Below are 24,064 nucleotides of genomic sequence, written 5' to 3' on the forward strand. Positions count from 1 at the left end.
TTTCTAGTAACAAGAATTGTTTAAACATCAAAACAACATTAAAAAAAACTAAAGTTTTTGAAAATGACACGAATCATATATTTTCCATTCTAAATATTCTTATTATTTAAAAGTTTCTCAAGTTCTATTTCATATGACTATGAAATATGACATTTTTAATTTAGAATTCTATGAAATGCATTCTCTTCTTTTTTTTTGTACGATTTTCCATTTACTGATCTCCATTTCCAAGAGCATTACCAATTTAGAAAAGATTAAAATTTTTTTAGGTTGAAATAAACAAACTCTTATAAATCTGAATTAGCCGATTAATAAGAAATGATAAATGTTTCTTTTTCAAGAATATTTTAATGGATAATGTAACCTTTTTTTAAAATACTAAATGAAGAAATATTTAGCCAATGTTATTTTTTTTGAGAAGTATTAGTTAAAATATTAATCAAAAACATTGAAGGAAACTAAACATTTTAAATAAGAAACAAATAAAATATTTTTCATCCCAAATATTCGTATTATTAAGTTTTTTCAAGTTTTTCTGTTCTTATAAATATGAAACATGAGATTTTTATTTAGAATTCTATAAAATACTGAATCTGCTTTTTATATCATATCCCATTTATAGATCTAAATTCACAAGGGCGTTTTTAATTAAAAAAAAGATTACAAATCTTTTTAATTTTTTAAGTTTAAATAATGAACTTTAATAAACCTAAATACGCGATTAAAAATATTTTTCATAATTTTAACTAGTTTAAAATACAGCATAAATTATATTTAACGAATGTCATTTTTATACGAAGTATTAGTTTAAATATTATTAAAAAAAATAATGCTTTTGGAGAAGAAACACAAAATAAATCTTTCATTCTAAATTTGCTTATTATATGAAGTTTTTTTTCTTCAAGTTTTTCCTGTTTCCCAAGAATAGAAAATTTCAGATTTGTTTGTTAGAATTTAATAAAAATCAGTATTTTCTTTTCGTGTGATATGTCATTTTTCCAGGATTCAGATAATATTTCAATTGACAAGTGCTTTTTCAATTCAGATAGGATAAAAGTTTTTTCGAGCGTGAATAATAGAAAACCAATTTTTATCTACGTGAATATAAAGATTATTCTTCAAATGCAATCACATTCCTTAAAATATCATTATTTATTGATACTAGCTCCTTTTCGGAAAAACTTCTTATTGGATAAATCAGGAATCGTTTGCTAGACTTTTCATTGGTACATCCTATTTTACAAACTTACTAGTTTACTTTATTATCGGAAACGATCTATTATCGGTATTTTTGATGCTTTCTGCGCTATAATTTCTAAATTATTGAAATAATTATAGAAATATACATAAGTTAGTTTTTACTTACTAAATCTAAACTGTTTGCATTTAATAAAAATTTTTTTTGAAGTTTTTTTTAACTCTACAATGTTAATGCTGGTCTGGGAGTGAAAGAGTTTTGTTGTTATACTCTTGATGTAACAAAAATGCGGGTTAGTTTTACTGAAACGATAAGGCTAATTTAATCTATTGACAGAGTTAGAACCTTGGTGGCTCAGGGGATATAGCATTCGCTTTCCAATGAGGTGAACTGGGTTTGAATAATCCCAGCTATGGCTGATCGACACGAATTCCGCACCCGGCTAGCACTGACCACAGTGATGACATAAAAATATCCTCAGTGTTAGACGGATTATGGGTTGGAATCCCCTTGACGTCAGGCTAACCATGGGAGGTTTTCTTGTTTTCCCTCTCCATATGTCGCTAATTCTGGTTAATTCCATCAAAAAGTCCTTTACGAAGGCAAATTTCTCCCAATACTTCATCTAAGAGTTTCCTTGTCTTCTGGATTGGATTCAAAATTGCAAGGATATGGAGTTGAACATTGGTAGTCGCACGGCGCCCAGACTTGTGCATCCATTTTGTCGGGTCCCAGAGCCCAAATCCCTGTGTGTTGATCTTGTTTGACCTGTGACATTGCTTTGTTGCCATCTTTTCGTCGCCAAGCCATCCCTACCTTGTTTCAATTACTTCGCTGAGTAAGTACGAGCTCTCATTTCAAGTTATCGGTATGTCCGGTATCGGTATTCGAGTTATCGGTTAAGCTAGTTATTGGTAGTCGTATACTCAAATTAGGGTCGGCTGTTCAACGATGGCTACAAAATAAAATAAAATAATGATGAGTCAAATATGGGTTAGTAGCATCAAAAAGTCTCATTTGACTTAATCATTTAGATTAAATTAGGCTAGTCTGTCCCAATGCACGAGTTCTGTGCTGGGTTCAAAATTACAAGGCATTGATAGTCGTAAACTCAACATTGGGTCAGCTGTTCAAGGTTGGTTATAAAATAAAATAGAATGGAATGCGTGAGTCGAGAGTTTTTTTTCCTCCTAGGTTGAGTTCATTTTCTTTTCATGGAGGTGACCCTGGTTCGAGCCCGGTCGTTAGTTTGTTGATTCCTGTATTACTATAAATTTGCACGAATTAAATTAAAACAGGAATCAACAAACTAACACATTGCTGAAAATATTCTCACTAATAGACAGCATAACGTAACCAATGCCGACCGGGCTGTGTAGGAGGCAGGGAACTGACCTTGCATCAGAAAGGTCCTGGGTTCGAACTCCGGGCAAGACATGGATTTTTCTTTCTCTCTCTATGTGTTCTATGTCTTTTCTCCTTTGTGTGTGAATGTGACCCGCCCTATAAACGGGTTGTGGTTGTGTGAATGGCGTGGCAGAAGTCGAATTCCTGGCCATAGATGGCGCCACGGAAAAACAGGAACAACCACACCCCGCTGCCTAAACAAGCATACGACCAAAAAAAAAAAAAAAAAACGTAACCAACATATTGCAAAGACACGTAACATTTATAATAGGCGCCGTTGCTTCATATTTCGCGAACAGAAATTAATGTAAAAGGGCGAATTCTCCATATTAAAAATATAAATAACTTACCCCAACCGATCACACAGTAAACATGAATTCTAACTACTTCAATGGAAAATGTCTTCACAGCTAGTATGTATAGATAAAGTCCTTCCACAAACATCCAAAAGAAATTGGTTACCATTAAATAAGTCAGACCAATAACCAACAAGCAAGATATCTGTTTTAAAGAAAGGTTTCTGTTTTAAAGAAAGGTAAAGGTAAACACAGTTTAAGCTAATATATTTTATTTTAAAATATTAAAAAAAGAAACAAATATTTATGGAAATAATTATCACTGCCGTAAAATAATTTAAAGCTTATTAAGGTAAGTTAATGGCTTTTCGAATTTGATGATTTAATCATTGAATCTTACAGTCTCGAAATCTCGTCAAACTTTTGCAAGAATTAAAGGTTTTAACGCGTGTTTAATGGCATTTCTTGCTATTAACTAAAAATTAAATGCGGGAATAAAAAATGTAGTTTCCTAAGCTTCTTCAATAATAGTAAAACTTAATGGACTAGAGAAAATATAATGCTTTTTTTTAAATATCTTGCGGTGATTTTACACGAGAAGCTTAAAAATGTTAGTTGTTAATTTCGTTTATAGGCAGTTTTTTTTTAAATTTTAAAGTCAATGCCCTTTAATGTAGAATTGTGCTTAAACATTGATGGGTTTTACTTTTTCTTTCAAAATTTCTGTTTCGAAATTTTTTTAAAATAAACCCATTCTTCACAATTTGCTTTTCAATAGGATTTTTTTCACATTTTATCTCAAAAATAAATTTTTTTAATTGATTGAGTTAGTGAAATAATATGCAACTTGGAATTTTAAATTCAAAGTTAAATCGGTCATAATACACTAGTAAAAACAAGTAAAAGAACTTTTCGCAATAAAAAAAACTAAAAAATAAAATAAAGCTAAACCTGACCAAGATATCATCCAATGCTAGACTAATTTACGGGAATACAAAAATGGGCCAGTATATTTAAAGTTAAAATTTGCTTTATTTCTATTAACGGCTGATTCATACAATTTCTGTAAATACTTCGTTAGCTAACTGAGCAATCCAGATAGCTACAAATGTTACCAACATTTTGTAATGCACTAGGCTAATTAGAAAAGTGTATTTATATTAAAAATATGTATTTTAATATGCCTGATACTTCTTAGGCTTATTACTATTTATAATCTGTCTATATGATAGTAGTTTGATTCGAAAAAGTACAAAGAATTACTCAATAATACTGAATTTGCTGAAGCATTAAATAAATTTATTCACAGTAGTCCTTTCTTACTCTAGGATTATTTCACATTTTTTAATTACAGTTTTTGAAGCCTAAAGATATGTAATTAGGATATACTTCCTAATTGGCCAAAATATGTGTGGTTAAGATGTATATTGTAACTAGCCTAAAAATGTTTAATTAATATATATTATCTAACTAGCCTAAAGATGTATGATTACAATATATTTTTTCATTATCCTAAAGATGAGTGTTTAAGATATAGTTTCTAAATAGTCAAAAGATGCATAAACAGCTGTAGCATAGAAAGGTTTTAGACTCAGTGTTACCCTCCTCCTCAAAAAAATTAAATTAATAAAAACCACATTGAATAATTCGAGCCTGAATTGATTTTTGAAATAAAATGGACTTTAAAGCTGATATTACATTTATAAATTGCCACGATTTTATTATACAGATTTTGAAGTAAACACTCTGGAATTACTGATTGAAAACTTAACCAAAAAACATTATTTCCCTTTATTTTCAACTTTTTACACTATTTACTGGTTAGTTAGGCTGAGTATATTAAAAAAAAAATAGTAAAAAGTGAATTGAATTTAGTTTACACTTTTTTTTGTATTCACAATTTTATAGCGTGTATGAAATTCATGTCTCAATTTTTATCTTTATTGGTGAAAAGAAACGAGGGAATGTCTGGAAATGACTCCATAAAGCTACAAGATAATCTGGAAATAAAATCCAAATGCTAATCTCAAGCAAAATTCGTATTATTAGGTCCTATTCTGTAGTGAGATGCAAATTCTTTTACTCAAGCAACTGTATAGAAATGTTAGACATTTCTTTACAGCATAAAAAAAGAAACGTTATTTCATTTTATTTTCAACTTTTATGCTATTTACATATTACTTAGGTTGAGTTTTCTGGAGAAAAAAAAAACTAAAAATGAATTGAAATCAGTTAAACTTTTTGTTTTGTTTTCACAATTTTACAGAGTGTATGAAATTCATGTTGCAGTTTTTATTTCTACTGGTGACAAGAAATGAAGGAATGTCTGGAAATGACTCCAGAAAATCACAGGATAATCTGGAAATAACATCTAAATGCTCATCCCAAGCAAAGCTTGCATTTTTAGATCTTATTCTACATTAAGATGCAAATTGTTTTACTCAAGCAATTGTTTGGAAGTGTTAAACCTTTCTTCACTGCATAAAAAAAAACTAACAAATTTAACTACTAATTTACAAAGTCGATTAATTCGATACGTTGCGTGAAATACGCATCTAAACCCACATTGGAGAACTCTTGATAGGAAAAATAGAAAAAAATGCTTGTGATTTTCCAAATAACTTGGCTCAGTGCTAAATCCTGCGGCCGCTTGTTATGAACAGCTATATTAAATTAGCCAATGAAATATATATTTCATCAAATTTCTTTTTTAACAATTAACCATTTCCTGAAGTTTTCCGATTTATGTAAAATCTGAAAAGACTTTTTGACATATTTCTTCCGGAGTTTACAAAATTGGTTTAATGTTTCAGTATTAGAAAATGGCAGTAATAAAACCATAGTCAAAGTGAATACTACAATATTTTAATTAACATTTGGCTACCGAATTGAAAAGTATAATACTATGTATTTTATTACATGTCCAGTGAATACGAAACCTCATTTGAACTTTGATGGTGTGCCCGTAAGCTTTCAATTGTAAATAGCTCTGTGTGCATTCCAACTCATTTGAGTTAAAATAATTAGGATGCATGAAAAGGCGTTCTAAAATAATTATCTTAGTTTGATTTATTATCATAATTAGCTAACACTAATTTAGGAACAGGATTTGTCGACCTTTGAAACGTCAGTTTATATGTTATTGAAATTAATGTGAGTAGTTAGTTTGCAAGTTTAATTTAATGTAGTTTTCATTTCAATATCAAAGAGAATGTGATTTGAAAATTTATTAGTTCCTTCCAAACAATAAAAACAAGTTGAAGTTTTAATTTTTATGTGAGATACATTTGGATGAATTTTACTGTGACTGGAATGAATAATAAAAGGAAGTTTAGTTCAGGATCAGCTTTACTGTGATTAGTATGAATAAAATGAAGTTTAGTTTATTGAAGAAAATTAGTATGCAGTAGTAAATTTAATTGCTAGGATTTTTTTTGTTAATTTAAAAGAGGCGATTATCTGCACTCGGACAATGACAAAACTGGAGAAAAATTGTATGGCAATATTTGAGAGAAAGATTTTGTGGAGTATACTTGGTGGTGCAAATGAAAGCAATAACTGGAGAAGGAGATTTAACTTAGAATTGTACAAGATTTAAAAAACAACCTGATGTTATTAAATACATAAAAATAAATGGAATGAATTGGATGGCCCATATGATTCGAAAGAGTGATGGCAATACTATGAAAAAGATATTGCTTTTTAGACCCACTGGAACAGGAAAGTTGGGAAGGTCGCGATTGAGATGGGCTGACTCGTTTGAGTCTGATTTTCTTGCAATTAATGAAAAGAATTGGAGATCGAAGATAATTTGGAAATCGTTATGGGGAAATCTTCAGAGGAAGGCATTGGTCCACATTGGGATGTCTGGCCAACTATAATGATGATGATGATTATCTGTGTAGATAAAAAGCTATGGATGGTGTTTTCAATATAAATGTAAACAATAACAATCTCGAGCTCGGCACCTGCTCTAGTTCCGGTTAAGAAGTTTGCAGCTGCTTACTACATGTTATTCTGATAGGCGATGTTTTCAAACGGATAATTTTGTTTTCATCAAAAGAAGTAAATTCGATAATTTCTGAGCTAAAATCTACCGTATTTCGTAAGATATTAAAGTTATTAGGTAATTCTGGGGAGTTTAAAATGAAAATTTGTTTTAGTTATCTATAAATATACTGTTGAAAAAGGTGACATGGTTGCTAAATTTTGAATAACTCGCTTTTTGGCAGTCCTGATTTGGCTTCTTTCCATTTGTTTATTACTGTTTGTTCTTGTTGAAAGCTGTTTACCATCTTACGTTAGAGTTAACACTTTTAGCATTGTAAACACAAGTATTGTCAGCATTGTAAACACAAGTAATAACTAATCAAATACCACGTTTGCAAGAATCTAAAAACACAATGATGCCAAATGGCTTTAAAATACAACGGAAGCAGTAACCCGGAAATTTACTCGGTATCCAGCTTGCAGCGTTCCCTAGTGTAGAAAACACCATCCATTTTCACTATTTTAAACTTTTTATTAACCCATCTCATTCTTGTCTGTTTAGTAATATTCGAGTTATTTCCGTTACTTTTGACAGTTATTTCACTTCGGAACTCTTAAGTATATGTCTAACCTACTTTTCCACTTAGTATGTCATAGTGTATTTTCAAAGTTCTGCCATATATTTTTTTTTCATACAATTTTTTTTTATTCTGCATGATTGGATTGTTCGGGGCTTTAGTTTTGCAGTGTCACAACTAAACAAAATAAGACGTGAGTTTTTTTTTAAATAATTTTTTTTCAAAATTTATGATACAACTCCACTAGCAAAACATAAATTTCGCAACTAAAAAGACAATCTTTCTTTTTCTTCGTTTTTTTCAAAGCATTGTGAATTGTAACATGAAACAGCATTTCGAATTCAGCTCGAAGAATTTCTGTCAGCTCTGTTTTGATAACATATGCTTTCAGTTACCCACTCGTTCATCAGCAATTTCTGTATTCGAGTCCCAGTGGTGAAAGAGTAGGGGAGAGTGGGGTCAATTGTAACATTTTTTACTTAACTATTTTTAACTAACAAAAGATCCAATATATTATTAGTATTAATTTACAGAGGAGTAAAGTAGACTATCCTCTACTAGAAAAAAAATAAATACCTTATTTTAAATGTTATTATATTAGTTATTAACAATTTTTGACAGTCGTGCACTTGTTACAATTGTCCCCACTTACGGGGTCAATTGTAACAGCTCGTAAATTCAACGAAAACATAGTTAATTATACATATTATCATAGTTGTGATATATTTTTTATTGATCAAAATAGTAGTGATATTTTAGGAGTAAAAATAATAATGAGCAGAGGTTTAAACTTTTAACTTTAAGGGGTTAAAAATTTTAATTAATGCTCTGAAAGGTGACAAATAAAATAATGCACATGCAACATAATATAAATGATATAGGAAACTATTGGTGGTTCTTAAAGAGTTAAGTAATGGTTTGTAAACATAAGATTATTTATTTTCAGCTGTTACAATCGTTCCTTTACTTATTGTTACAATCGTTCCCAAGGCGCCATTTCAGCTTCATTTGTTAAAAACAATGCTAGTTAATTAACAAAACTAATCTTTTTTTTTGAAAAGTTAATTAAGGTGTCCACTTACATATTCGGTTAATAATTTTTATTTGTTTAAACAAAATTAATTTGTTACAATATAATATTCTAATACCAAAAAAAGTTCTTACGTAGCGTGAAAATATCTTTTGTGATGTAACTCTTTCAAAAGTACATAATCATGGTTGCCAGCAGGGGTGTACATGTAGATTTATTAAACAGACCTTGTGCGCCACCTAGGAACCAAATCTAGAACCCGACACTCGAAATTTTCGCTCTGTTACAATCGTACCCTGTTACAATTGACCCCACTCTCCCCTACTCATACATTCATATTCATTATTTTAGTTTTTATTTTCAAATAAACAATGTTAATTCATTCGAAGTACAAAGCAGAACTTCGCATCTTTTAACTAACGGGGTTAGTAATTTAAAAGCATGAAATGTTCGTTCAGAGCGATTTTCCATTAAACTGTTGCGCCACAGAGAAAATTTCGTGAATTTTGACAATCCACTTATTCCTGGGCACAAACATAATTAAACTTATAAATACTTAATCTATAATTTTATTTCCTATTAGGCTCAAAATTCAAGGTGATCTAAAGTTTAAAATATTATAAAAATTTATTATGTCATAGGAAAACTATGCATTTTGTGTATAGATATATAATCATGAAATATTTGAACTGAAATAATGCTATAACAGAGAATTTGTTAATTAAGTATGATTATTAATCTTTTTTATTTCAACCAAATGTAAATTTTCATGCACGGTTTCTTAAAAAAATCATTAAATCCTGATAAAATTTAAACAGAATTTTAGAAACTTTATTTGATAAGAAAAATACTCCTATTGACACTTTTCATTTAAGCTCAAGTTTTGTATACATATACACTATCTAGCCATTAATGACTGGACACCCCTTGAACGGCAGGTGGACTCGTCCTGGCGGAATAAATACGGAACCTGTGGTGGGGGAAAGACCATTCGCAAGCAGGCGACGGCCATACGAGCGTTAACAGTGAAAATGAGTGGACGGAGAGAGCTAAATGAGGCGGAAAGGGGCATGATCATAGGCGCCCACCGATTTGGTCATTCCATACGTGCCATCTCCGACAAGTTTCAGATAGTTCAACAGTTGGTGACGTCGTGTTGAAATGGGAACGAGAGGGAGTGATAAAACCGCAGTCCCGACCCAGCAAGCCCAAAAGTAATGTCCGACAGGGATCGACGATCTCTTCGACGTGTAGTGAAGGCAAACCGACAAATGTCGTTGGACACTGGCGCTGCCAACTTCCGGGCTGCATCTGGCAGTGTTGCCAGTACGCGTACCATTCGTCGGGAGCTGTTTGCACAAGGATTCCATGGACGAGCAGCAGCACATAAGCCAAATATCTCTCCATCAAGCGCCCACCACCGATTTCAGTGGTGCAGAGCACGTCGCCAGTGACAGTAGAGCAATGGAAAAGCGTTATGTGGAGTGATGAGTGACGCTACACGCTGTGGCACTCTGATGGACGGGTGTGGACCTGGCGAATGCCCGGAGAACGGTACCTACCGGAGTGCATTGTCCCCACTGTGAAGTTCGGCGGTGGAGGAATTATGGCGTGGTCCTGTTTCTCATGGTTTGGCCTTGGACCCTTGGTGTTAGTGCGTGGAATCCTGAACGCAGAAGGGTATAGAGACATCCTGGACAATTTGGCGCTTCCTACCCTGTGGCAACAGTTCGGTAATGTCCCGTTTGTGTTTCAACACGATAAAGCTGCCATTCATAAAGCACATGCCATCACGGACTGGTTTGATGAAATGGGGGTGCAAGAGCTTGACTGGCCATCCCAAAGTCCCGACATCAATCCAATTGAGCATCTCTGGGATGAGTTGGAGCGCCGGTTGATGGCCAGACCACAATGCCCCAAAACCACCACTCAACTCTTCGCCATGTTACAGGAGGAATGTCAGGTAATATCTGCTGCCGAGTACCAACACCTAGTGGATAGCCTTCCCAGAAGGGTTAAAGCTGTGATTCGGGCTCGTGGCGGCCCTACGCCCTACTGACTTGATACTAGCACCTCATGTATACGAAATGAGGGGTGTCCGGTCATTAATGGCCAGATAGTGTATATTTAAAGGCAAGGAAATAATATGTGATGCATATTTTTTTTATTTATTTTGAAATAAACTCGTTTTAAAGCTAACTATTAAGCACTACACTGCAAAAATAATTGTAAATTCTACGGAACAAAACATAATTATTACAGAAAAAAATTGTTTAAAGATAAAAACAGATTTTTCTTTTTTTAATCGTTAGTCACGAGCCGCAAATTTTTTTCCGTCTTTTTATCAGACTTTCTCCGTATATTTGATGGTTTAAAGCTGTTTTTCACAAAATTGTTTCTCTCTGTTTTTTACTTTAATCATAAATGGATTAAAACTGTCATTTCAAATTGTAGTTTTAGCCATGCAGTTTAACTTACCGTAAGATAACTTGTATATTTTTTACAGATCCCTTTATAATTATTTACCATTTTATAATTCTTACTTTGCAGTACTTATTTTATGGTTTCAAACATCGCATAACTAAAATTGTGATTCAGCTTTACTGTCAAATTGATTAGCTACCTGATAAATATCTGATTTTAGATATAATTTTTTCGATAAGTTAAATTTTTCAAGCATTTTTATAAGGGTGGGTGACTATAATTGCTAAGTTTTCACAGTAAATATCGCTTCAATAAGACTTTTAAGATAAAGACTGTTTAAGATGTTTCCTTATAACTAAACACTAGAGATGCTGTGGCTCAGGAGGCAAAAGCGTTGGTCTTCCAATGAGCTGAGCGGAGTTCGAGTCCCGGCATTAATTGGTCATGCGAATTTTGCTTTTGGCTCGCTCCGATCACAATGAAGCCATAGTTATTTTGCAGAGTTTTTTTTTTTGCGTTTAAATAGCAGATCTTGAGCCGCGATGGCTCAGGGGATAGACCGTTTGCCTTCCTCTGAAGCGAACCGGGTTCGAATCCCAGTCGATACGAATTCCGCATCCGGCTTGCACCGACCACAGTGCTGACGTGAAATATCCTCAGTGGTAGACGGATCATGGGTTAGAGTCCCCTTGACGTCAGGCTAACCGTGGAAGGTTCTCGTGGTCTTCCTCTCCATGTAACGCGAATGCGGTTTAGCTCAATCAAAAAGTCCTAAACTAAGGTAAAATTTCTTCCAATACTGAACCCAGGAGTTCCTTTGTCTTCTGAATTGGGTTCAAAATTTCAAGGTTACGGAGTTGAACATTAGTAGTCGTAAACCCATAAAATTGTGTCGGCTGTTCAACGACTGTTATAAAATAAAATAAAATAGCAGAATTTTTTTTTAAAGAAATTAACAGTATTTATCTGCTTAAAAGAACAGGCATCCGCATTTAAATTGCAATATTTTTCTGTGAAGTAAATGGTTTTACCGGAACGGTACCAACCTGTTTACATAATTCTCTTGTGGGTTTTTTCAAATGTTGCTTTTACATCGCTAAGTATTGCAGATTTTTTTTAAAATTTAAAATTAAGCAACAAAATCGAGGAAAGTGCTTTCTTTCATATGGTTTTTCTTTCACACATTTTATAAAAGTGAGCTACTTCCCAAAGAAAAATGACCAATATTTCATAAAATGTAGGAAATAAAATTTCGGTAAAAATTGCCTTAAAGAGTTATGATAGGATAGATTGAAGAAACGAAATATGATAATGATTGACAGTGTTTTAGGTTTAAGTAAAAATGGAAAAAAAAACCTTTGATAGTTCCTATGATCTGATTTATGGAAAAGAATAAAGAAATTTAGATGTCTTCTTCGTGCTCGTGAAGTATTTTGCAAATAATATCAGTGGATCAAATTTAAGTACACATTTCTTGGTTAAATACACACTTTCTATTTTGCCGAAAGATTTTTTTCCAAAGATGAGAGTAAAATGAAAGTATTGATAATTTCTGTTAATTCTACTGTACAGTATTAAAAAAATTATAAAGATAATGAAATAAGTAGCTTTTTTCTCTCTGTAATTTAGAAAAACTTTGGGAATTTTTACATATTTCGATACCATTTTACTAACTCAAATGAATAATTTATTTGTAAAATTAGAATCCGTTGAAAAAAGGTATGTTTATTCAGAGAAAGTGCGTTTTCGTGTCTTATTTTGTAACTTAAAATATGGTCTGCACAAATTGATTAGTGTATTTGTGGTCACCCCCTCGAACCATTAAGATTGAATTCTGAAGCGTGGAAATCCGTTTATTAGATCAAAAGTTATTCAGGGTGGTCCGCTTATTTTTTTTGCTCACTGTACATTGTTCTGCATAAATAACGTTTCGCTAATCGTATAGTTTATAATGGAAACGTAATGAATATTGCAACTGTACTGAATGCAATGAAAAAATATGCTGTAAATGTTATATTGCAAATTCGATTTCGAATATGGCGGTAATGTATGGCATAAATAATTTTAAGTGTTATATATAGTGCCGTGTACTGTGCATTATCAATAATATACTATAATTGTATTGAATAAACTGTAAAAAATGCTTGGCATGCCATATGATTCTTTGTTTGGAAGAGAGTTGTGCATCTAGAAAATTGAAAGGAAATTGAATGGAAATAAATTGTTTCATCATAAATTGTATTGATAATAGTTTTGAAATAAATTGCATTGAAATAAATAATTTTGAAATAAATTGTATTGAAATAAATGGCTTTGAAATAAATTGTGTTGAAAAATCTGTACAGAAATTATAAACTATTGTTTCATAATTTATTTAATATCCAACTCATTAAATACAGAAAATAATTCAGATTGCGAGAATAAATCATAGCGTGTAATTTATTCCTTGAATGCCGATGCAAATACTTAAAGTATGTAAAGTACGCAAAATAAAAAACGACCACACTGAATAACTATTGATGCAATGATTGGATCTTCACTTTCAATCTTGTTCCTCAATATTATCACTCAATCTTATCAATTTTAAAAATAAATTAGATTTTTCAGGATTTATCTCAGATTTTGTATTTTGCCTTGCAAAATTATATTCTTTAAAATGATATAAAAAATTGTATATCCTAATATTCAAATTTTCTTTTGACTAATATTATATAAAACAACAACAGTTCTTACTAACATTTATATTTTGTAAGGAATTATCCTCTAATTTTATAATTAGTTGTGTGCAAACTGTTTTGAATTCGTTTAAAAAGTTTTCGAGATACTTTTAATTATCTCGTAGATACTTTTAATAATGTTAAATTTGAAATTAGTATTAAGGGGACAAAACTTTGGATCGCTCTCCTGACCAAACTATTGAGATCATATTTTCCTGATTGCGGTTATCCCTTATATTTCGGGGGACTGAAATCCGAATCTGTCATAAAAAAGGTAAGTTTATTCAAAGAAAGTGCGTTTTTATGTCCAATTTCATTATTAAAATGTCATCGGCACTAGAGGTAATCCTCTCGAACCATTAAGATTGAGTTCTAAATCATGAAGATCCGATCATTAGATCAAAAGTTACTTAGGGTGGTCAGTTTATTTTTTGAACGCTGTGCATTCCACGTATCAAAAATTTTTTGTTGCTTCACATAACTGGCCACTTTTAAAGTGGTAAAATATATTGATCTAAAAATGAGAAAAGAAGAAAACACGTACCTTTGTACCTTCTGCAGTTGGCCATGATTGTAAAGTAGCTGTGATGATCCAAGTGAGATCCAAGAAAAAATAAGTAGCCAAAAGATTCGTGTGGATATTATTTCGTAAGCAGCGAAGATTTCTGAAAAGTATCGTTTTTAAAAGCTTTAGCGTTCTCTTTTTCCCCACAAGTTAGCAAAATACTCCGAAGAGCCATTACATTATGACCACCCTGCTAATAACATGTAGGACCACCTTTAGCCCTCAAAACTGCTAGCACCCGTCATGGCATTGATTGCACAAGGTGCTGATAGGTAGTCTGAGGTATCTGGTACCAAGCGCTCACCAACTGGATCTGCAATTCCCTCACATTGCGAGGGGGTAGCGTGGCAGCACGAATTTAGTTTTCCAAGTAGGACCACAAATGCTCTATTGGATTAAGGTCAGGTGAATTTGGGGGCCAAGACATGACTTGAAAGTCACTGGAATGTTCCTCGACGATTCGACCCTTATGACATGGTGCATTATCCTGTTGGTAAACACCATCCCCAGCAGGAAAAACTGTTGCCATGAATGGGTGAACTGTTGCCATGAACCTGGTTTGCAACTATGTTCAAGTAGCTTGCAGACGTCAGGGATTGTTCTATGAGGATTATGGGTCCTAATGTGCCCCATGAAAACATTGTTCCTGGGCGAGAAACCATGAAAACCTGGGCGAGCCCATTGTTATAGATAGAGGGTGGTCATAATGTAATGTCTCTTCGGTGTATACTCTTCCTGTACTAAAAAAGGAATTGGCATATCAGTACAGGGTCGAAGTCAAAATTGATTTGGAAATTTTTAGTTTTAAATAATTGAATGAGAAGTTTTTAATATTATTCTTTACTAATGAGTGATACACTTGCGAAGTGATTTTTTTTAAAAATATTTGTCTCTAATTACACTGAGAAAAAAAGTATGGCTAAAACTTCAGAAATATGGTAAAATGTACCGTGTTTCTGGTTATATGGGAACACCAAAAAGGTCAGTATTATTATCGAGGCGATATGGTAATTATTTTGGTACACTTAACAATAAAATATGATTTTATAACATGTGATTATATTTAGTAATATTATCAAGATACTTTACAGCATGGCATGAAAACCATTTATTTTTTAGATTGATATTTTTAACTAAATGTGTAGCAATAAAAACTATAATTTTGAAAATCAAAATTTCCGGTAAACTATTCCCATATGAACGGAAAAATTACTAAATGATTGGTTTAAATATATAATATTTTGGTTTTTAATACCATAATTATTGTTTTTTTTAAAATTATTTTTATTTATTACCATGCAGAACGGTATTACTGGAATTTCTTTTCTCCGTGTGGTAGTATATTAGCAAAAAGTGACAACTAGTTGATTTTATACTTAAAACTGAAAATTGCACTAAACCATAAGTTTCTATATAATTCTTACTTTCGTAAACACGATACCAAAACATTTCTAATGCTATAAATGTCCAAAATTGCATATTCAAACATGATAAAGGAGCATGTTATTTATGAAGGGTTGCTTATATTATTTTAATCTCTAAATTTTTTTTGCAGTCATACATAAAAATATATATTTGAAATTTGTGCAAGAATAATACAGAATATCATTGATATATTGCGATTTGGGCATGAATGGGCTAAGTTACTCTTGTTATATGAAAAGTATTTTACTTTTCTATATTGTTTCAAACGTTATATATTTCCTTTAAAATGTAGGATTTATATCATTATATTGGTAAATGTGATTCCCATCATTTTCGAAACAAAATTGATGTTATAAATGTCAAAAAATGTTTATTATGATGAATGAAGTTCTTTATTATTGATGAATGGATTTACATACATTAATTTAACCTGGAGCATTTTTGTTGTAGTCATACATAAAAGTAAATATTGGAAATTGATGCGGAATCAGAAAAGATTTCTTCACTTTTATGAATAATGCGTGACTCTCTTTGCAGTATAAAATGAAAGCAATAAATTTTAACTATTCATAAAATGCACTAAAAAGTTTTTGAGTAACAAAAACACTTACTTAAAATGCAAAAAAATTGAAAGAGCAGCTGTTAGAGCCAGAAGGGACATTCCATATCCTACGTAATAAATTGTGCCTGCTTCTTTTATATCCCATAAAACCTGAAAGAGCAAAAATATGATATTTTATAAAGACAAATTCTTTTAAAAAAAAGAAAGAAAATCAAGTTTTAGAAATTTTTTTCACAATATTTTTGGAAGTTTATTTGCACTCGTGCAATGACAGAGAACCCTTTAAACTAGTCTATGATTATAAGATTAATAGTGCTACCGAATAGAAACGGAACATTTTAATAACTTATTGTTCAATGATTAGATTTTTACGTACGCTAATACTACTAAGATGCAGTAATTCAAAATTATCATTTTAAGTAAGCGCAAAAGATATTTAAAGTTACGAAATCAGACACATCTCTGAATAAACATACGGATTTTTCAGTAGATTCTAAGCTCCTCTCCCTCACATGCAAAATAGCCGTAACCTGGAAAAATCTGATTTCACCCTTATAGTGCTCTCTTGTTAAACGAGAGGCTCACCTATCTGACTTGATTCGTGGCCAGCAAGCCTGACTTTTCCCAGTGTCATTAGAAACAACAAATCTGGTTACAATAGTTGGGAGAGAGGTCAGTAGCTGTGACCCTTTAATGTTAATTTTACTTTTTCCGTATTTCGCCATATTTCTGTAATTGTTTTTCGAATTATAGATATTTTTTTACACACAAGATACTTTTTAATGTTAATTTTCTGGCTGACATTATTTGATTTAATAATGGTGCATGACTTTTTAAAATTTGATAACTTGGAAGCTATTCAACCGATTTCGTTCAAATTGTATAATTCAAAATTACACACTTTAAAATGATGGGAAAATTTGTATAATTTAACAATTAAAAATTTTTTTTCTATTATTATTAAAAAATAGTGAAAAATAACTAATTATAAAATTTTTTTCCCTTAAATGTTTTACATTTGTTTATTTTTGGAGAGGAATTTTTGTAATTGAGAGAAATTTTTTTTATTATTTGATTTAGAAAATCAGGGCATGGCAAAATACGCAAAACGCGAAATTATCATTAACGAGGCAAAATTTTCAATTGCTCTTTCGCCTAAACTAATGGCACCAAGTTTCCATTTTGAGCCTCTCATTTTGATTATTTGAAAGACGAAAACGCCGAGAGAAAATTTAGTTCATTCAGAGAAGGCATGTTTTTGTGCTTAATTTCGTGACTTAAAATATGGTCTATTCTAATTTATTATCATACTTTAAGTTAGGCTCCCGAAGCAGTAAAATTGAGTTCTAATACGCGAAAATCCTATCAGTAGTCAAAAGTTATTCAAGTTGCTTGTTTTTTGATTTTATGCACTGTATATACGCAAAAGAGTTGATATTTCAGAAGCATTTCAATCATTCGTAAACAAAGTACAACTCGTGCATGTTTCAAAACATTTCTGTCTAGGAATATTAGAAATATAACATTTTTGATGGTTTTCGGAGAGAAAAATTAAGCTATTTCATTTGGTTGGAATGTAATCTTGTTTGACACTTTATCTTCAAATGAGAGCAATAAATGTTTTTTTTAAAAGAAAAAAAAAATACAATTTAACAAATGCACAAAATTTCTTTCCAGCACTGTTTGAATTTTCCATCTAAAATTACGGTGAAAAAACCGGAAACAGTCTGTCTACCCAATTTAACTTAAAGTTTACGATCAGAAATTTTTTTGCCTCAGCGGTTTTCAAACCGTTAATAATTGGTATGGCATTCTTGACAGCGAAATTACTTAGTCATGTAGCCATTTACAGCTAGCATTATTTCGAAACCGCAAAAATCAACTGCACATTATTGCTCATTTATGGTTTTTCTTAGGCGATGCACATTGGAGTTAAGTTGTAGTTCAGTTGCGTTTTGTCAAATAAACCGAGGAATGTAGCTCATTTATTTGGTGGTGCCATCTATTGTGACACTTAGAAAATATTAGACTTCTTGAGCAGTTCTGTTCTGCTGTCATCTATGCGTGAATGAAGGTTTGGATTCCTATAATCGAGGGGAGATTTCCGTATCGTGATTAGCGGCAGAATAATCGCGAAGTATTGGAAATTTCCGGGCAGTGTCCCGCGAGAAACTGAAAAAAAAAACATCACAGAAAAGGACTAACTCGAAAGGTATCACTCGTAGCCACCCCCGAGCAAACATTTTTTTTTAAAAAAACATTTGCAAGTTTAAAATCTATTTGACATTTTGGCGATTGTAGTTGGCGAGACAGATCACGATGCGGAAATATCCCCATAATCCAGTTTCACCAATTGATGAGTTAAGGACGCTAGAAACTGTTCATGTGCTGAAGGAATAGAAGAAATATTGTGGATTCAACGCTGGGATTCAAACCCCCGATCAGCCAGTCATGAGCTTGACAGATTAGTACTCTCAGCTACAATATGTATGCAGCTGCTGGAAACTAAGTGGATTCATAAGGTGCTCTTAGTTGGAGCGTAAAAAATTCTCGCTGCAAATGAGCAAGAGTTAATGAACGATTTTTCTTATAGTTAACAGTTTGAACACCATAATTTTTATGGTCATTTAATTGTTTGGTTGAATATGGTTAAATAATAATTAAATGAGTTGTTATTTAACCATTGTTTACAAGAAATTATTGCCCAGAATTGTATAGTCATAGCACTGCAAAGAACGAGCTGTTATCTTAATTCGTTTTAAAATCCTGCGCTTAAACAAATTGATGTATGGAAAAAAAATAGATTTTTTAAATCTTACAAAAAATGTCATCCCTCTATTATTGTATTTAATTTTATACCATTTTGCTTAAGATTTTGTCAATAGATGGTGCAATATCAGAAGGAGTCTGGATTGTTTTAAAGATTATTTATTGCTATGTTTATTTCCATCGAATAAAATACAAGTTTCAGAATGTTAACTGAAAGATTTTAATACTGATTTTAGAAAATAGGGAACTTTAAATAATGTAAAAAAAACCCAACCTAGTTTTATTTTTTTAAAACATTTGATTAATATTGATAATACTTTAAAGGGAAAATTATAGAACAATGCGCTATTTCCCAGTTCTGTGTAGCAAGTGAAATTATTCATGCTTTTTTACTAGTTTCAAAATAAATTCACTACTGCTTACGAACTGCTAGATGAACTTATTCTGATTACAGGGAATCATAATGGAAGTAAATATAATTTTTTTTGTCTGCATTATATGGCATACATGATTCAGTAAATTCAAAACATCAATAAATTGAATAAATTTATAATTGATAATTTAATCAATTTGAATAATTTGAAGAATTTAATGTGTTTTTAGAGAGCATGTGATTTTTTTCATCAAGCTTCAGTTTATAAAAATTAGGGAAAAAAATACGAGAAATAGCTATATCATTATTAAAATATTATTATAACTAAAAGAATTAATTTCATTTAATGAATAGAAAAAAAAACAGTATTCCACTCAACTAAAGCTAAAAAATATTTTTATATAAATATCTGCAGCATTTGTTTATACAAAAATTATAAATATATGTAAATAGAAACGTAAGCGGAATATTCCTTATTCACATAATTTACACAAACTGAATCACGTCTGTCGGAAATAAAGTTTGATGGATAGCTATTCTCCTTTTGCAATCGTTTGCACTCTTGTCAGGCGTAAAATTCTCACTGAAGACAAAGCATTGTAATGTATCATTAGTGATACATGCCTACTCTTTCAGGTAGCACAAACTGCTCTGGGGAATGTTACCTTGATATGGGGTTCCTCTTCCTCTAGGGGTTTACACCTTGAGTAGTCAGATCTCTCCGCCCAGCTGCTGTTTTCGCCGCAAGATCTTGTGGCATTCTCTGTAACAGAAAATTAGTTCGGTAAAGTGTTCCTCGAGAAATGGAATTTCTGGGAATTGTTTGGTTTGAATCTTTGAGGAATGTACCACCTTCTATCTACTTGTTATGACATTATATTTGATTATTAATATATTGGTTAGTAACTTACCAAATATTTTTCAATCTTAAACAAGTATAATTTATACTATCATACGATATTTCTCTTTTTATAATCGAATTGATTGTTTCCTCATTTTAATTATAATATGAAAAAAAATCAGCTCTGGTAAAGAAATTGAAAAAGAAAAGAACACATTTAGCGCATTAAACTACTTAGAATTTAGTAATAAACATTTTTATATTTAGATCTACCAAAATACGTAACATTTAAAAAGTGTTTTGCCAAGTGTTGCTGTTATAAACAGAAGTGCAATCCGATAAAAATATATGGAGACAACTATTTATGAATATTGTTAGTAATTCAAATTGCTACCCTAAAAATTTAGTTTCTAAAATATTATATTAGTTTTTTGTTAATTTAATTATGAAAGGATTGTGTTTAAATTTTTGTATTTAAAGTTTTGAGTACTTTTAATTAAATTAATGAGAGGAGGAATTTAAATAAATGGTGTTACGTGCAATGAAAATTTTATGCCAATCTTGATCGTAACATTGCTAGCTATTACAAGACGTTCAAATATTTGCACAAGATTTGAATTAAATTAAAAATTAATAATTTAGTTTTAGCCACAAAAAAACAAACAAACAAAAAAAACGGTTAGACAGCCGACAGTTTAGGGTTAATAAAAATGTAGCAATCAAAACTAAACAATAAAAACTACGCGTTCAAGAATAATTTCAACAATAAAAACTACGCTTTATTGTTGAAAGACCATGAAACAATCCAAATACTGCATGAGACAGTTATTGGTCATGTATTCTCGTGTCTCGGTGGACAGAACTGGCCCTCTAGATTGCGTAATTTAACACCATCGGAATTCTTTTCATGGGTTTATTTGAAGTCAAAGGTTCATGCCCGCAAGCCTCCATCTAACCGTGTATCGAAAGAAGAAATTCAACGCTCCGTCAATGAAAATTTGCCATATTTATGCAAAGTGATCACGGAAAATTTCAATAAAAAATGCGATTTTGTGCCAGCAAAGTCTCGGAGGTCATTTGCTCGATGCTATTCCATACATAATCCTATCCTATGCATTATTGTTACGTTTCAATAAAAAATATACACGGTGGAAAGAAAAACAGTCTTTTCTATTTAATTCAAATCTTGTGTTAACTTTGGTATACTCTTTATATTCAAGAGGAAATTTATATTCAATATTTAAAATAATAATTATAAGACTTGAGTCACGATGACTCAGTGATTAAGGCACTGCACTGTTTGTGATGAAATAGGGTTTAATCCCCAATGGCGGCTTGAAGCCCATCCAGCTCCTGGTCTATGGGTACCAGCTTGTCTGGGAAGTAAAGGTGGCTTGTGCGCTGTGCAGACTACATTGCCACAATCATGCCGTTGGTCGAGAAATTTTAGAGCCGTAACCTCTATGACCCCCATGGTCCACAATGAGCTGCTGTGGGAATGCTTTACTTAATTATAAACCTGCGTGTAATTTAATCTTTTTTTCCCTCTAAAGGGGTTGTTGGAACATTTGCGTGAACTAAATTGGCAATTGCTAGGTTTAATTTGGCAATTAAATTAAGCATTTAAATACGTACAGGAATGTGATATTTAATATTGTAAAAATGACGCACATGAGTGTTAAATGTGAAGTTTACAGATACAATAAAAGCGCAGTTCCTTCCGGAAAATTGATTCTCGTTGGAAATAGTTAAATGTCAACCAGACTTCGTGTTTCTATCTTTCACTCTATGCTAGGTTCCCTCGAAGAAAGTTATTCTTCTCTATCATTTTAGTTATTTTTCCTATGATATTTAATATATATATATAATTGCTAGCCAGTATCACTTTGGAATAATATATGGACAACTGAAAATACACCAATAAACATCCTTTTCAACTTATGGCTAATACGTCGAGCATTTTCAACAAATCAAAATAATTCCCTAACAGTTGTGTAACCAGAACATTAAAACAAATAAATCGCTTAACGGGAAAACAGACTTGCTTCAAAATTAATCTCAACTCATCTAGTTTGCTTGCGAAGCCGGAATTCCGGATAATATTGACAAAGTAATATCAGGTAAAGCTGGTTTCAACCTTTAATTATCATGCTTCACTCTGCTGATGTTCATCAAGCCTTCAGATATTACCACACATTTCGTAGAATCATGTAGAAAGTAATAATAGGTTGTTAAAATCAAAGATTCATATATGCATTATGCATGGTTTCAGTGAGTTAACAATTGCGGTAGAAGAGTAATTAATATGCGTTAGTTGCCAAGGTAAATCTATGAAGTAGCGTATTATAGTAAGATTAAAAAAACAGTCATAAATTTTGAGTTGGCATATTTTTGTATCTTCTTGGAATTTTCTTTAGCATTTTTAATAGTTTCGTGGATTTTTTATTTAATTAATTTTATCCCAAAAAACAGAGATTGTTTTAAACATGTTATAGCTTTTCTTTTCTTTTTTATTAACCCTTTAACGCAGATGGGGCACCGGTGTCCATTTTTTATACATTTTCTTGATGCTCTAATTTAAAGCAAAAATATTTTTTAGATTTTTTTATTTATAAAAGCAGTTTAATACTTACTAAAAAATCTGCTGAACTATCAGAATTATATTTGTATGACAAAAATGTAAAATTAAAAAAAGAAAAAGGCAGTTTTAAATTTTTTCTCACTCATATTCAAAAATTATCAATAACTGATATTGTTAGTTAAAGAAATTTCAATAATGAATATCTGTTTGTTTTAGATCTAAATAACTGCAAATGAGTACAAATTTGAAAAATTATTGTTTGGAAGTTAGCCGTGTTTGGAGGATTTTACTCTTAACGAGGAAAAAGACACCGGTGTTGTACGCTGTATTTCATAACTACAAATTATTAAAATGTTAAATACGATATTTTTCACTTACTTTGACCTAAATAAATACGAAATTATGAAAAAAGTAAATATAAAAAACATATGTTTATTAACAATTCTGCGTCCAAGGGTTATGAGATACTCTTTTATATAAAAGTCGCATTATTTCTAAATGTGCTTTTTATCATTGATATTAAAATTTAATTTCAACCCTTTATAAAATCGCAAAAAGTATAGTTCCCACCAAATTCATTGGTTTTTAAATGTGGATGGAAAGCTGTTTTACCTCCAGTGGTTTGTGTTGCCATCTGTTGATAACTTCAGAAAATAGAAAAAAAAATGTGTTTTCTTAAATGTGGATAATAGTAAAGGTTAACGCAGCGTCAATAAGAGTTGCTGAAATTGGGGAACTATTTGCGTTCGTTAATTTGCCCATTTTTCATCGAGTTTATTTGAAATAATAAGCACAGAATTTAGAAATCTGGTTATTTATAAGCACGGAAGTTCAAGTTTATGGCCAATTCCTTAGTGTAAGCATAGGTTTTAAAAGTTTACACCGATTGTTTCATTAAAAAATGGTCTTAATCAAATTAATTTCAGGTAATGAGATAAATTTTTTAAAATATATAAATCAATCTTAACATCAAAAATATTTTAACAAAACATTATTTGAAAAAAATTTTCCTATAAAAGGTTACAGTAGTAAATGATTAGAAAAAAATATAAAACCATGACATTAAGAACTCAGATCAGAAAAAATAATATTTTTTATTTGGTTTCTGAAATATATAGTTAAAATGATTTCAAATAATTTTGTATGCTAATTAAACTATTTTAGCAAGATTCAACTAAGCATAAGTAAGCTAAAATATGATTAAACTATTTTAAGTTCAATTGTTTAATTGTTAATTAATGCTAAAAAAAGATTTACCCTTAAGAAATATTTTTAAGGAAAAATATTTTATTATCACCAAAATGTTGA

The 24,064-nt window shown here is 31.3% G+C and overlaps 1 protein-coding gene across 1 annotated transcript in view; it reads right to left on the minus strand.

Annotated features, from left to right (window-relative positions):
- Positions 1 to 24,064, minus strand: part of LOC107442483 (diuretic hormone receptor) — a 167,894-nt gene that overhangs the window by 15,566 nt on the left and 128,264 nt on the right. Inside the window, exons 4-7 of the mRNA XM_087157248.1 lie at positions 20,000 to 20,097; positions 16,242 to 16,342; positions 14,185 to 14,305; positions 2,956 to 3,106 (exon numbers count right to left, since the gene is read on the minus strand). Coding sequence (XP_087013374.1) covers positions 2,956 to 3,106; positions 14,185 to 14,305; positions 16,242 to 16,342; positions 20,000 to 20,097 — 471 coding nt within the window. The remainder of the gene's footprint in view (positions 1 to 2,955; positions 3,107 to 14,184; positions 14,306 to 16,241; positions 16,343 to 19,999; positions 20,098 to 24,064) is intronic.

This window comes from Parasteatoda tepidariorum, chromosome 2 (assembly GCF_982258835.1).
Source record: "Parasteatoda tepidariorum strain Cologne lab strain chromosome 2, Ptep-v5.0, whole genome shotgun sequence".
Classification (NCBI taxonomy): Eukaryota; Metazoa; Arthropoda; class Arachnida; order Araneae; family Theridiidae; genus Parasteatoda; species Parasteatoda tepidariorum.